Source organism: Nipponia nippon, unplaced genomic scaffold, assembly GCF_047370975.1.
Source record: "Nipponia nippon isolate SJK-2023a ecotype South Korea unplaced genomic scaffold, ASM4737097v1 scaffold_3, whole genome shotgun sequence".
NCBI lineage: Eukaryota > Metazoa > Chordata > Aves > Pelecaniformes > Threskiornithidae > Nipponia > Nipponia nippon.
The window spans coordinates 78,614,496-78,630,368 of NW_028262347.1; the positions used below are offsets into that span (position 1 = coordinate 78,614,496).

The window sequence follows — 15,873 nt, forward strand, 5'->3', positions numbered from 1 at the left end:
ATAAAGATTTTCATCACCCCAACGCTAACATCAAAACAAAGGGCAGCCTCAGCCCAACTCACTGAGCACATCCTGGTTAAAGGGGAGAGACAGAGTCCAACGATGCAATTTCCCACAAGGGAAACCGGACACAGTACAACAGATTGGGTGGCCTCAAACGCACTTCTGAACATCCAGCACACCATTGTACCTGGAAACACCCTGGAATGCTTCAAAATTGGTCCTAGCGTGAAGGACTACTGATTGCCTGCGATTTGCTACGCTTTCTGACAAATCCGGTTGTAAGAAAGAAAATTATGCAAAGAATATTTTGAAACACCAGATACAGCCTAAATACGAGCACCAGTAGCCATTTCCTCATTCCGCAGTGGCAGGAAGGACACGGCCCCAAAAGGAATCGCTCTTCATGCCACAACACCTTATTTGCCTGCAAAACAATACATTCACCTCACAGGGATTTAACTTCGAGACCCCTAATGAAATAGGTTTAAGGAACCCCCAGAGAAGAAAGATCAAGAATATTATTGTTTTCAGGGTTCAGCTTCTGCGTAGTACTAGCACACAGTCGGTACTACGGTACTAGAGAGCAGGCAAACCAAAATGACAAGAACTTCAGTTTTAAAGCCTTGTTTCTAAAATGGGATTGCAGAAAACCCAATAAATCCTTACATGTAGTATTCATGCCTTAAACAGTAAGAACTCAGGGAAAAACATCACTCAGGGCTGTTGCTGCATCTGATTAACTTCAGCTAACAGAACTGCTGTTGAAGTGTGCCCAGGTTACCACAGCTCCGCTACAGGAACAGTATGATGCTGTATCTGGTGTTTCTGTATCCTGACTGTATTTTATTTCCTGCATTGAGAAAAGTAATCAATACATTCCTTGGGATCACACACACAAAGAGCAACCTTGATTCTCTGACATTCACTCTGTTTAGCCCAAGAGGCTGCAAACAGACCAAAAGCAGCTTGTTTTACATTCTTTTGAATACCAACTGGAAGAAAGTAGCTTCTCTATTCAGTGGGCTCCTGAGACCATGAATTGATTTTGTACAGACTTTCTCCTTACACCTTATCATTCATTTCATGGTAATACTTTCAATGTCAGTGAGCTGCTACCCTGATCCTACTTAGCCCATTTACAAGGATAAGTAGATGCAACAATCATTACTAACTAATTGCAGGGTTTTGTTTTTTCCAAAACGTAGCTGGAACAGAAGACACAGTGTATTTCAACTGTTGAAAAGTTTGCATCCTCTGAGCTTTTTCTATTGATTGGCATCCTGAACACAGATGATGAGAGGGGAGACTAACATGCTTCATCCATCAGGAAATTCAATTTTTCATTTCTTTGGAAAGAATCCAACCAGATATGCTGTTAAATCCTTAGAAGATCCATCCTGAACTGTAAAGGTAAGCTGTATTTTAATCCCTAAGACAGACTTCCCCTCCATCTTAGAAGTTCAAAACAGAACCCAGACTTAATGGATTTGCGACTAGTACCCTATTAAAGATTTAGAGAGTATACTGCTAGAACAACAAAACCAAACAGGTATCAACTAGAACTACAGTACTACATACATAAGAGATGGGTGCTATTTTAAAACACCCTGATATTCCTGTTGTCAGGCTTACAGATTCATAATTCAGACCTGAGGGACTCCCATTTTCAAAACATTGGGTATCCAGCAACTTCTGCTAGCATCCAAAAATGACAGCAGCATGCCTCATTTTAAAAACTAAACTGCTGATTTAGTTGGGGTAACAATGTTCTGAAGGGTATTTTGGGGTTTTTTGTTGGGGTGGGATTTGGGGGTTTTTTGTTGTTTTGTAAAAAGTCTTGCCTCCTTACTTCAGCATCTCCAGTCTGACTTTTATAATTTGAATATGTATACTCTTGAGCAGCACATGAAAATCCCATAAAGCTTCATCCCCATTAAAAAGAAAGAATAAACTAATAACCCAGCTGCTCAGAAAATATGTAAAAGCTCTAATAAAAGAAAGACCACATTACATTATTGATCTGGGATGATGTCTGTCAAGCTCCTGACAGAAGCTAACCTTTATAGCCAAATTACAAATCCCCTGAAAACACTGGTGTGTAATGGAAAGCCTGACAGGCCATTAGTGACAACAGCATGAACAAGGTTCTAATAAACAGCGAAAATGGAATTTTAAATGAACCACCATAAAAAAAAAAAAGGTATTAACCCTGCAGGGCTGCAGCCCTGGAGTTTACCCCAGACTGCCATTCTCCGTGACTTCATCCTGTAGGGATATTCCTAAATATCCTATGCTTGACGGCAGAAGTGGCAGGATGGGATCCTAGGGCATTAGATCTCAATACCCTTCTGACACCCGTTACCTTCTCTTCAGCCTTAATATTAAAGATCATTATTTGCCTCCATCCGTAATCCTACACAATCCTATCCCAACATCACAAGGTCTCCCAGTCCCAGTGCAAGATTCTCATTTGTCCCCCTCTCAGTCCCCACAACAAAATCACACCCTCTCTTCTGCTCTGTGATACCAACAGAAAGAAATCTCATCAACAAAAAGCACGCCACCTAGCACAGCCCTGCTGCCAAAAAGGAAATTTCCTAGCAGTCGCCTTCAACTACTTTGTTCTCACTGATGCATTACAGCAAGAGACATTACCTTAAAAATTGGTGCTGCACCCTGGTTTTAAAATTACCCACTCCAGCCCTGACACAAGCATCCAAAATTACCCTCCATCGGACCTGCCCGAGTCTAATGTCCTTGGAGTACAAACAGCACTCCTCGCATGAGCACAATTTGCTGAGGCCCGTCCCAGACCAGCACCACAAGCTCCTCTCTCCCACCCTCTGTTCTGTAGCACGGCCAGCCCCACTCCTTGCCCCTGGGCCTTGCGGGGAGAGAAAGCAAGACAGATCCCTGGCAGGACCTAGCAAGCACATCCCTCACCCTGTTGGTCCTGCAGACGGGGCTGCTGGACAAGCAGAAACACATTCCCAGCCCATGACCAAACCCACTGGGTCTCAGAACTGGCTCCAGCTGTGGTTCCTCCTACACCTGTGGTTTCTCCTACACCACCCTATCCAAGCACTCAACTACACATCAAATGTCTACACGCACGCTTGATTTCAGAAATTTCTCCCAGACAGTTTTCTATGCCAGGCAAAAAAAAAAAAAAAAAAAAAAAAAAGAAAAAAAAAGTGCTTTAAAATCATCTTCCCGTTCTACCCCTAAAAAAAAAAATAAATCACATTATCACATTATACCCATTTTCACACTGGAATTTCTTTGCTATTTGCTCATCTTCCTCCAACACAAATCTGAGGTTCGATACCCAGGGTGAGCTGGTTAAATCATTTTCACTTCAAAGTACCTACTTTAACTCTGATTTAAATAATCTCTTCTGATCTTGCTTTGCATTTGTACTTTCTAGAACTTTTCCTGGAAAGAAATACAGAATCTTCCTGGCTAGAACACTGATTTTTTTTTTTTTTTTATTTTTTTTTTTTACTGATTAGGAAGCTACTCTATAAACATTTTTTTTATTTTACTATTTATAAGTTACTTACATTAGTATCTTTTTTTTTTCCTCTTCAGTATTTGACTGTTCATTTTTTACGGAACATTTCATATTCATTAGCTGCAACACGTTTTATAAATAGGACAAAATGTACAAATATTAAGGTACAAGTAATAAAAACTGTATTCTATTTTAAACTCAAATTAAATCCTTCTAATTGTGTTGAACAAAAAGAAAGTAAATTTATCAACATATTTGTATATTAAAACTAACTCATTACAGGGGACATTACCCATAGTTAGTGAATTTGGTTGTATATGTCCCTCAAGTTTTTGTTAGGACAGATGTGATTTTCACACCTTCTTGTTATTCATAGATCAAAAGAAAACAAAGCTTCCCAGCTTTTGTAGTTTCTCACCTTTGGCTGGACAACTCACTGCACTAACTCCAGGAAGAACCATGAATGAAGAATATGTTTTGTTTCTGCGTGAAAGCTACTCCTGTCAAACCAGTTCTGTGCTGCAACAAATTCTCAGCAGACACTTCCACCTACTCAGTGGCTACACTTTCTTCAAAGTTTCAGAAGCAAATATATCCTTCTTGAGTATTATAATTTAATTAAGTTATTACACTATGATAGAGTTAAGGCCTGAATCTAGTACTTTCAAATCCAAATTATTCATTCTTTTTAATTCTTCATTTTAACCTCTTTTGCTTTCCAAAACCTTCTTCCACCATTCTTCGTGCTTCTTCTACCCACATTTTCCCAGTTGGGTCTTTATGTTTCCATCATATTTTTACAACACTCACGTGCATGAGCACTTACTGTATGCCACCTCACCTCTCCTTCTCTCAGGAAGGCTACAGACCTATTTATTTCCAGGATTTATTCATCAAGATAATTGGGCACATGAATCATCCCACTGCCTTTACTCACATGACAAGCCCTGACGTGCACTGCTGTGCAAACACGTCCAAGCAATCCTCCGACTTTGAGGATGAACGTTCCTCCTTCTGCTGTTCCTATGCCAAGTACACCCTCCTCTGCCCTCCTCTCATCAACAGTCCGTCAAATACGAGAACACCTCCTCTACCACCAGGAAGCCAAACAGAAGAAACACTTCATTACTGGTAAGATTATCGGGCCTTCTGCAGGGTCCGGCCTCTCTGCTGGCACCTGCGACCACCACCATTACAGACCTTTAGTGCCTAAAGAACCTAAACTGCTTGTTTACTCTGGATTTCCTGCAGCCCACGGGGCAGCCACCTGCTTCTCAGGATCCTTATGACTTCTCTACCTTTCGCCTGGCTACACATCTCCACTACCGATCAGTCACAGTTCAAGACATTATTCAGATCTACCTATTTATTTTTTCTTACTCATTAAAAGTTCCAGTATGCACCAAGTCACACCTCCACGCAAGCAGACGGTGCTACACTAAAGGCAGGGCAATTTGTCACTGGAGGACAGAAGGACACAGAGAAATTAAGCATCTGACAACATTACACAGTAGTTTCAGGCACAACCAAAAAAATAAACCCCTCCCAGTTCAGGGCTTTGGCCAAAAAGGTAACTTCACAGCCTTACACACAGCCTGGCTAAGGAGATGTACAGCAAGTCTGTCATTCCCCTAGAAGGGGAATTATTTTGCCAGAGAATCGTTCTAACAAACGGCATTTCAGAGCAAGCTTTGCACACAAACACTAGTGTAATACTCTGCACAACTGGATGACACTAACATCCAACCGAGACTTCTTCTCGGAGAGGCATCATCCTTCCCCCTAAGCAGCTTGGTGAGGAGTCACGCATGAGTCATTATTTTGAAGCACAATGTCAGATTTGCTGTATTTTCTACATTGCACAAACAGGACAAAACAGAAAATCCCATGCAAGGGGATTTACATTTTTGGACAATACTTGTCCAAATGCTCATGTGATATTCCTGAAATAAAGCAATTCGTCTCACCAAAATCCTGTGTCAGCAAAAAAAGCAATTTCCTCCTTAGGCTGGGGAGTAGGGGCTCACTTAATGGAAATACACAAAAGGAGAGAGGTCACCCAAATTATGACCCAGGGAGTCTCATTTTATTGTTGAGGGGCTAAGAGCACTCCAGGAAAACCCAGAATTTAACAGGGTCAGAGTCTTTGCCAGCTGATTTCAAGAGAACTCAGAAAAACTCACAGCAGGTTTAACCTACTGACACAGCTGAAAAGGATCTGGCCATTACAAAAAGAAACACCGCTGATACAAAACGAGCAGCGGGTATGCTCCTCCCGCAGCCCAACAGGTGATGTGCCACAGGTTGGATCATTGGGACTGTTCTGAATAACAGCACCTAGGCACAAAGAGCAGACAAAACCTCCGTGTCAGCCACCTGAACCCATACGGGACCGTGACTACTTTCATGACTACTGAACTCTGGGAAAAGCCTTTACATCTGCTGTGCTGCTAGCGCCCAGCACAGCTGGATTACGGCTGTTCCAACTACGTTGCACGTCCTGAAACAACATTTGCTAGTGCGGTCCAGATGTGCATAAATTTAAGGTATAGGATTACATCTGATAACCTTCTGTTCATCTACAACTTCTACTGAGCCCCACTCCAAAAGCCCAGTGTTTTTCCTAAGAGAAGCATTTAAACTATTTACTTAGTAATAAATCACAGAATAGGGAAAAAGAGCACTCATTCACTGGGAGTGACAGTGTTATATATCAGGTAACGTGCAACACACAATGAAATGAAGATCTTGGAAAATCCTTCAATATACAAAAGTGGAGATTTATAACACAGAGAGATTCTCTGTCTCCTAGGCCTTAAGGAAGCTTCCCAATATGTTCCTCCCAAACTTTGCGTAATAATATGTATAGATTTTAAAAAACTGGTCAGATGCTGTGACAACTGAAACGTCCCTATGGCAACCTGAGTTTGCAATCTCTAATCCTGAGAGGGGTCCCACTGCGTGACTCTGCAGTGCTTGGGGATTAGCAAGGGGAGCGCCAGCAGGAACTGATATTCAGCAACTGTGCTCAGAAATAGCCACCGTAAAACAGATGCTCCTTGCATTAAAACTGCCATGCTGTCCCACAATCACCACGGCTGAAGGTCCATTACACCCACAGCTGCCCTGGGCAGAGAGATCTACGGCACTTCTCCACCTGCAGGACACTGCACTCATGGGGAAGGCATAACAGCTTGGCAAACTGCAGTGTTTTCAGCTAAAAGTTCAGCTCCGTTCCTTGGATATAAAAACTGAACATTCGAGGCTCTCCTGTGGTGACATATAATCTATTTCCACACAGGTGTAGACATATACAGGCAAATCTCCACGGGCAGGATCAGCCCCTCAGTGCAACAAGCTAAGCAGTTCCGAGATTTTCCTTTCGAGCCTTCATCTGGTAGAAGAGGGGTGCAATACTGTCCTATTACTTGTGTGATAATCCCAAAGTTACACAGCAGGACTTCTCGCGATGAGCTACTGTGGATATGCGTTCAAACACAAGTGGAGAGGAAGCATTTCTATGCTCTGACCAGCCAACACAGTTTTTCCCTTTTCCAATTTCAGTAAAAGAACGCGATGGTGATATTTCTATTCCTGTGAGTCCTTATTTTCATTCAAACATGATATGGCCAAACACGAGCTGACAACAGCTTTTCAATGAATGCAATCTCACAGGCATTTAGATTTTGTGGTTTTTTTCTTGTTTGTTTACAGTTTCTTTGCCACAACACTTTATTTGGCCCTGTAACATTTTTACACTACAGTAAAGCCCAGAGATCCAATTCCATTACAAAAAAGCATAAAGAAACAAGAAAAACTCATCATTTCTCTTTGTTTGCACAAGCTTTCATTACATGCAAAGCAAAAATAAAGAAGGGAGAGCCCATTCCTCCCTGTGGAGACCACAGTAAGCACTGGCAGACAAACCGATGCACAAAGGTCAGACGGAGAACTGGAGAGGCTTCCCCTGCCAATTCACATCACAAAGTCAGTAAAACTCAACCAAAAACTCATTCTGAGCTCATAAGGAAGACTCAGAAATGAAGACTTTTAGGACCTTATAGATGAGCTGAGGAAGGATGAGCCATTAACAAAGGCCACATGGAAGCAACAAGAGAAGTATTGCACACCTCTGTTCATAATTTAAAGCCCTGACCCTCCAAAGACTTCTGGGCATTCATCCCCTTAGAGCATGGGTCCAGTCCAGGATACACAAAAGTTCTGAATTAGGTAGAAACCTAATTCCTCACATCAAAAACTTCTGTCTGTGACCTTTATTGTTGCACAGAAAAATGAATGATTTCTATTCATGAGCCTAGCCAGAAGAGTTTCCTGATGGGAAGGATTTTGGTTAAGGGAGCTGCCGTACCAACTAAAGTCAACTGAATTTCAACTTCAAACTTATTTTGCAATGCATAGGCTTTGCCAAAAGCTAAATAAAGATGTGTCATGTAAAATTTGCATCGATCGAGATGTAAATAAACAAGATAGCCAGAAAGCTGAAGAAAACCTCCATGGTTTAAAAAATTAACTGACCGCCAAGATCCACAACCTTATGTGCTTACTAGACCATGGCGAGCAGCGTGAAGCCATTTACTCAGGGAAGGGAGGTGTCTGACTCAGAAGAGGAAAAAAAAAAAATCTACAGCGATCATTTGAGAGCCATACGACCGCATGCATTGGCAAGAGTTACAAAAAATGTGTTCTGTTTGTATTCCAAAACACATGACACATAGCTTATACTTTAAAAAAATACCGGCTTATGTGCGCGGTGCCTTCTGACCATTTCTCTCCAAGGGCATTTCAGACAATGGAGCAGAAGCCGCTCTCTCCGGTTCTCGGGGACTTCGGGAGGAAAAAGGGCCCACCCCGGTAGCGGCGGCACAGCCCGGCAGCACACAACAGGTTTCCAGGACACCGCCACCGGCTGCACACGGCGAACCGGGAGCCGGACCCAGCCCGCAGCCGCGGAGGGCTCCCGCTCCCGCCGAGGGCCGCCCGGCCCCGGGGCGCCGCGCCCGCCCCGCCGCTCCCCCCCCCCCCGCCCAGCCCGGCGGGGAGGCCCCGGCCGCCGACTCACCGAGGCCGCTGATCTCCTGGCGGAGGCCGGCGCGGCTCCGCTCCTCCGCTATCGCCCGCAGCATCTGCTGCAGGGAGCGGTCCAGGTCGCCGTTGGCCTCCTCGTCCCTCGGCCCGGCGCGGCCGCCGCTCCTGGCAGAGGCCATGCTGCCGCTGCCGCCGCTGCCGCCGGCGATGATCTCATGTCAGGCCGCCCCGCGGAGGCGGCCGCGGCACCCGGCGCTGCCGCCCCCGCCGCCCGCACGGCTCTCTCCCGGCAGCAGCGGGCGGAGACGGGGCGGAGGGGGGGGGGAAGCCGCCCGGTGGCAACGGCGAGAAACCCTCCCTCCCGCCTCGCTTCCTCCGGCTCGGCGAGGGGCGCGACCCTCCCCGGCTCCCCCTCAGAAAGTTTCCCGGGCGTCGCCGGCAGCCCCCCGGGACGCCACGATCGTTTCCACCGCCGCTACGCGGCTGCGCTCCGCCGCTTCCTGCTACAGCGGCCGCGGGAAGGGGGGCGTGGCCGCCGGGTCAAGGCCCCGCCTCCGACACGCCCCTGGGCGTGTCGGAGGCGGGGCCTTGACCCGGCGGCCACGCCCCCCTTCCCGCGGCGGGCGCCTCGTTGTCCCTTAGCGGGGTTTTCCTGGCGGTAACTGGGCATAAACCCAAAATATAAACCTAAAATATTTACGCGGGCCTGTTGCGACGCAAACCTGCTGGAGAGCTGACTCCTTGCTGCACAAACACACCTTCAGCTGTGGGGGTTAGGATGGAAAGACCTCCTCGGGAAGCTGAGGGAGAAAAACCAGAGGGGTGCCATGGGCAGGTTGGTCTTCTGAGGACATCAGCAAGAGCTCTCTCACCCAGGATAAACCCCCTGCGTATTCCCCCGGGCTCCCACCCACAAGTATTGCTTTTCACAGGCTACGTTGGTGAAAAATACCTTTTCCTGTAGGAAGAACCAAGCATGTCCAAGCAGAAAATGCAAAACAGTATTTCAGGTGGTCTGTAACCCCACAAGGCCAAGCAGAAAGATAAGAAAATCCACCTGCAGGCAGGTGCTTTTCTCTGCGAGGAAAGCAGAGCCACACGCTTGACCATCATCCACCTTCTTCCCCCTCCTTCCTTCTCACCGTGTCCCACAGATTTGGCCCCAGACTCTTGCCGCTGCAGGCAGAGCTCTCCTGCCTGCCCCACTGACATCAAATCTCCTGAGCTGCTGCTTCCTTCTTGCTCACCTGTAACCATACATGTACAGCCCTGTGGGGACAAAACCCAGCCTAAGGCATCCCCTGAAGTGTCTACCCAGAGCCGGGTCACCTCTCCCTTAGCATTAGCACGTTTTGCTCCTAGGTGTAATGTAAATGAGGACTGGGTGGTCTCTGGGAACAAGCCAGCTTGTGCTGCAGAGATTGGACCCCAAGCCCCACTGCTGCTGCTGCTGGTTGTTCCCAGCAGATACCAATAACAGCCAAACCTTCCCCAGCTCATAAATTAAGGATTTGCTAAGCCACAGATGGAGAGATATACAACTGCCTGCCCAGTCCTTCTGCAAACAATTTGCTCAACATTTTTTCGTTTATAATATTACTTTACGCTCTCCTCAGTTCCTAAAAATATTGTAAGGCTTATGCAGCCTTTTCTTCTCTCTGAAGTCCTGTTTGAAACTTAGCGGGCCTTGAAGGCAGTGGTGGGAAGGAGAGAAGAGGACAGAGGACTTAAGACTTGAGTTGACATCATTTGAGAGCTGGGATTTTTGCTACAGTTTAATAAGAAAGAAAAGTGTTCAAACGCTATACGATTGTTCTCCAAAATAGCATACGTTTACACCGTGTTTCCAATTTCAGTTTCATGTCAACTTCTGACACCAATAAACTAACAATCAGACACCTGCTGAACGCTATTTACAACCATATACTGATCTTCCGTTACAGGGGTATAGACAAAAGTATTTTCTGTGGAAGGCCCCTATGCTGAATTGGACACATGAGAGAAATTTGAAGCCGATGTAGCATTTTGCTAGTAAAATATCTGTTTTTTTACAAAGCAATGGAAGGCGTGGACATACAAGCACAGGACTTAAGCACCTCTTCCATTGTTAAATCTGATAGTTCTGTTTCTCGGAGAGAATGAAGACTTGCAGTCACACGCTGGCCCTGTAAATGCATGCTTTAGAGTTATTTATCCCACGGGCTTACAAAGGGGAAGAGCAGCCGAAGACTGTCCTATACTGTTAGCCTCCAAGTTGTTCCTGACATTGCCAAGATATGACACTTGAGACAGGAGGAAGGAAGCTCTCTGCTGCCAGAGGAGCTCGCGATCTCATTTACCTCACGTCACACTGTACTAGCTAAGGCATTTTAGTATTGGGCATTTTTCCCCAGTAGATTACCGGTTGATCCCAACCCCACTATCATGTTAGGGGTACATGGAAATATGACACTTGTCGTGTCACCAGCCAGTAGACAACCCAGCAGCAGTTTCTCCAGACCCTCCAGCAGTTCAGTCCCTCTGCTGAGCCCTGAACGCTCACCCTAAAGTTCCAGCAACCCTGCTTAAAAAAGCGATTAGGCGAACCTTCTGCTGCCCCATCCAGGCCTTTTGTATAAAGAAATGGTATTCCTGCCCCTACTCAGTTCCTAGCCCTACCTTCAACTTTCTCTGACTTCTACCAAAACAGGCCCACGGACAAAATCCTCAGTTGTTTTTCTTCTCATAGGCCTCCCTAGCCAAGCGCACATCCTAGTAGATCACAGCTCCTGATCAGAAGATGGGGGATAAAGTCTGTTTTCTTAAAGGGGCTATTGATTAAGTACCCTTAAGATCAGTTAGAAATCGGAAATGCTAATTGATTTTGGTTTTTAAAGATCCCATGGTACATTTTAAAACAACAAACCCCTCTGTCTAGCCAAACTCTTGATGGTGAGGGGGGATTGTATTCTGTCTTTAGGTATTGCTCCTAAAGGTCTTCTTCACCGACACTTAGCGCTATGTTTTCACTATAATGGGTATTAAGAGCCCTATCCTATCATGCATGCTCTCACTGAACTCAATTACACACAAAATAATAAACTCTCTATCTTGCAAAAGGAGTAATGGGTGTTAGGGCCCTGGGGGCACTAATAGGCCTTAATGACCCTGACCAGCCTCACCTGGGGCCTCCACACACACTCACAGGCTGGGGACTCTATTTAATCTCAGCCCTGAGGCTCTGCCTGAGCTATGGTGAAGGAAGGTTGGTCTTTGGTTCTGCTACAGCTGTGTCTATGTTTGGCTATGAGTGCTGTTGATCTGGCCCCTGACCCGAAGGCTGACTTCTCAGCTTGGCCATGGACCTGCCTCATGACCATGGAGGTACCTTTTGACTGGGGCTCTGGTTTACCCTATTCCCTTGCTTAGGTTCTGTAGTGCTGAGCTGTGGCCCCCAAGGGCCCTGCCAACCCGGGAATCTTTCCCCCCCAGTTCCCTGGCCCCCAGGGAGCTTCCAGCTTGCACAGTGCCCTGGCAATAGATCCCTTTGCTTTCTCAGATAATAATGCGCTTTGTGTCCTGATGTAAAATATGTATATTGATCAACAAGATGGATGGGCTGTAGGTCAGTGAATAGGCTGGGTGCATCTCTTTAACTTAGGATATGTGTTCTATACAGCAGAAACCTAAAACAATACAAAAACTCAAGTTCATTGTAAATAACTAGCTGACTTAATGTTGTGAAGTATGTCTTTTGAATTAGTCCATAATAGCCAAGCTTTGCTATGCTTACACAAAAGTCAAGCAAGTTATTTATATAAGGTTATATTTTCCTTACTGTATTTATTTTAGTAGCAGCTAATAGTGATAGTCTGCAGTGCATGCTCCTAAGACTACATGGTGTGTGAATATCTAACAATTAAAATAAGTTTGTGAGTTAGCAGGTATGGGCTTATTTAATGCATTTGAATGTCTTTCTAATGGATGAGTCCTATACTATATGTGCCTTACAGCAGTGACCCTACCAAAACTTGTGTAGCTACTTATAGCCTCTGAAAGATCAGCGTTACTTACGTGCTTCGGGCTCCGTATGTGCAAAAACTGTTGCAGGAATAGACTTTGTAATTCTGAAGTTTTGAAAGTCCTAGTCAACCCATTACAAGCTTGCAAAGTACCCTCATTTTTTTAGTGTCTTTCTTTACTGATAATAATGAATTCAGATTTATAACAGCTACATGTGGCAAAAGAATGTTATAGCCACTTTAAAGATACAGGGCATGAAATGCAGTTTTGTGCTGAAGAGATTAAGCAATTTGCTTAAAAATTCTAATCATACTTTAGTCATGAATTGGGGTATCTCTGTCTTCATCAGTCTGCTGCTTTCTGCTGAAGGCATGCTCATGGGTCAGTGGGCCATCCAGTGAGTTTATATGCGAAAATTAATTCTGCAATTTTTACTTAATTGCCTCCCTAACTGCATCAAGGCATTTTGACTTAGGACACAGCAATTTTTGGCCTCCCATTATAAATTATATTAAACTGGTCAGCTTGAAAGATAATTCAAAGTTACTTCTGGAACTTTGCAGTGTTCAGCACAAGACTAATTCTCCTCCCAAGATTAAACCTACAATTAAAGCTTCTGAAAATTCTATCTATAGAATGTTATGAGATTTTTTCGGCTAAAATTGTCCTTTGTAGTTACTCCTCTGAAGGCACAACAGAGCACTTGAGGTCATGTATTTCTGAAGTTAGAGGTGTTCTACCTGTTTAGCTTGCTTTTGTCCTTCCTTCTTTGTACTGCTCTTGTCATCCCTGTCATTACTTTCATCAGTCAATTGCCATGGGATATGCTGAATGGAAGCCAGAGATGCTCAGGCTTGCATTGTAGGAGTAGAAACATTTGTCTGAACTTGTATGAAGAGCTTGCAGTCCAGCCTGATCCCTCTCTTCTGCACCTGAGCCTTTTATCCTAGGTTGTTCCTGAGAGTGCAATTATCTTAATAGGATTGAGATGTGAACTGTAGCCTTTGTGGTAACAGGCTCCTGGGTTTTATAAGCCACTTGCACAGAATCCACGTTTCATTGTTTTCCTTGAACTGTACTTGTATTATATTCAGAAACACCTCACCACTTATGAATCCACCTCAAGCCCTCCATCAGCTCAGCAAATTTGAACTCCCAGTAGGAATTCATTATTTTTCTTATTACATAGCTTGTATCTGAAAAGCTTACAATTTTTGTAATAGAACAGTATTTTTATTTTACTGTTTTTAATGTTATGTTGATTATACTATATTATATAGTTATGTTAGTATTTCCATATTAATTTTGATGAACATTAGTTAATATTTTAAATAACAGGCAAAAAAAAAACCTGTGAGTGGCGAGCAAAAGAAATTGTACTCCAGAAGATCTGCTTTTATAGGCTGGGTTGCTCTAATAAATGGCACAAGCAGCAGCTCTAGATAGAGTATGGTACAGTGAGTTTTCTTTGGATTCATATCTACTTACGCAAGCATTCAGAGTGAGTCAACTACATTCAAGACAATTCAGGTAATTTTCAACACTTTAACTCTAGGAGAAAGGCTTTCTCTACAGATCACTTACCTGAACTCTGCTCAGACCCTCTTCTTTCACTGACACCTCATCAGAATATTCCTTCACCTTTGCAAGATATTCTGGTACTCAAATATATATAATATTATATAATACATGAATTAGGGAAATCAAGTTTCAAATTGGAGAAATTCTTCTTGGTTATAAAAACAATTTTATTGTCAAGAAGATCTTGGGTGAAACTTGGCCTTACTGACTCAAGTTTGTAAAAGGAAGATGCCAGTGGGTGTCAGTGAGGTTGTGACTTCATCTTGTGAGTTCTAAACTTACTCAATCCTTTTTTTTTCTATACCTCTGTAGAATATAGATAGATGTCTCTTAAAAAGGCATCAAGTCATTTATATGTGCAAGGAGCTTGGCCTCTAATTTTGTGAGGGAGAACTTGTGTTCAAGTTGTAAAGCAAAACAAAGAAGCTGAAGGCTCAAGGTACTGTTAATGCTTAAAGGAAAGTATATGAAATGTTGCCTTTTTGTCTCGAGTCAAAACATAAAGATCTTTATTTTGGTCAGAGGTGAGGGGAAGGAAACCTGTGAAAACAGGAATTTTATTTTGAAGATGAATCTCCAGTTGTTACAATATGTTTGTGATTTTGAGTATCTTATTCATGATGACATTATGCATTTTTCTCCACACCAGCTCAAGGTTAGATGCTAAGGTATTAAGCTCAGTTTTCTCCATGAGATCTTCCTTTCCCACCAGGGCTAATGATTCACCAGCGGTGAACTTAGAAAATGCAGTTAGCTAGGGTAGCTATAGCCTTAAGCTGTGAAAATGATCTCAATTGTTTAGTGGCTTGTAAAGCATTTATTAGTGCCCAGAGTGATTATTACTTTTGAGAACCCTTAGCCATACTCCTTGCAATAAATGCTTTCATAAATCATGGGATCTGCTTTTCTTGCAGAAAATTACAGAAATTATACCTGTGTGTATTTCTCAAACTGATACACACCTAGAGAGCTCACAACAACAATTTATGATCACTTCAAATCATTCTAACTTTTGTTCATCCAGTTTAATTACAAACAATTACCTCCTAAGTTTCAGACTATATATCTTGGCAGTCACACATTGTATTTTTAGTGTATTGTACAGTAAGTTTTATGTACAGCAATGCCTGGAAAGTTATGCCTTGTATTTGAATCAACTGTAACTCTGAAAATGAACATATATTTAATAAAATTAAGCAAGTTCATCCTCACAAGGTGAAACATAAGAAAACAGATAAATAAGATTTAAATCCTGGTAAGGCCTGGATATTTCAAGAAGCCTTGGACCTTACTAATCCAAGCAGAGTACACACCTGCAAAAAGCTGGTCCTTACTAAACACAAAACTTACCAGAGTGAGAAAGGAAACTGCAGCAGAGGGAAGGCCAGTGACTCTGGAGGTCAGGGAAAGTCCAGAACCAGGAGCTTGCTTTGCCAGAAGGCCAGCACCTAGCTTCCCAGACCAGTACATTTGACAAATGTGTCTCTAATGATACCATGCACTAGTTCTTAAATTCTTGCTTAGCTGAGCCTCTAGCTAGTATAATTCTGTTTTTTGTCACATGGACAGAGGGATTGGTATGTCACTTATAGACTAATTTTGCCTCAGTGGTTCAAACTAAATCCATAAGGTGTGCAAGTGCAAGAAGTTTTATGCTGGCCTCAGTGGTACAAATTGCCTGTCAGTTTGATTGGCTCATTCTGAGGCAGAAAGATAACTTATTTTGA

At 43.6% G+C, this 15,873-nt stretch overlaps 1 protein-coding gene across 2 annotated transcripts in view; it reads right to left on the minus strand.

Moving 5' to 3' along the window:
- KIAA0930 (KIAA0930 ortholog) overlaps positions 1 to 9,074 on the minus strand; it is a 76,445-nt gene extending 67,371 nt beyond the window's left edge. For both annotated transcript variants that reach the window (XM_087764564.1, XM_087764563.1), the window contains exon 1: positions 8,598 to 9,074. In XM_087764564.1, the coding sequence (XP_087620690.1) occupies positions 8,598 to 8,742 (145 nt within the window). In that variant the 5' untranslated portion in view covers positions 8,743 to 9,074. The remainder of the gene's footprint in view (positions 1 to 8,597) is intronic.
- Between the last annotated feature and the right edge of the window lie 6,799 nt (positions 9,075 to 15,873).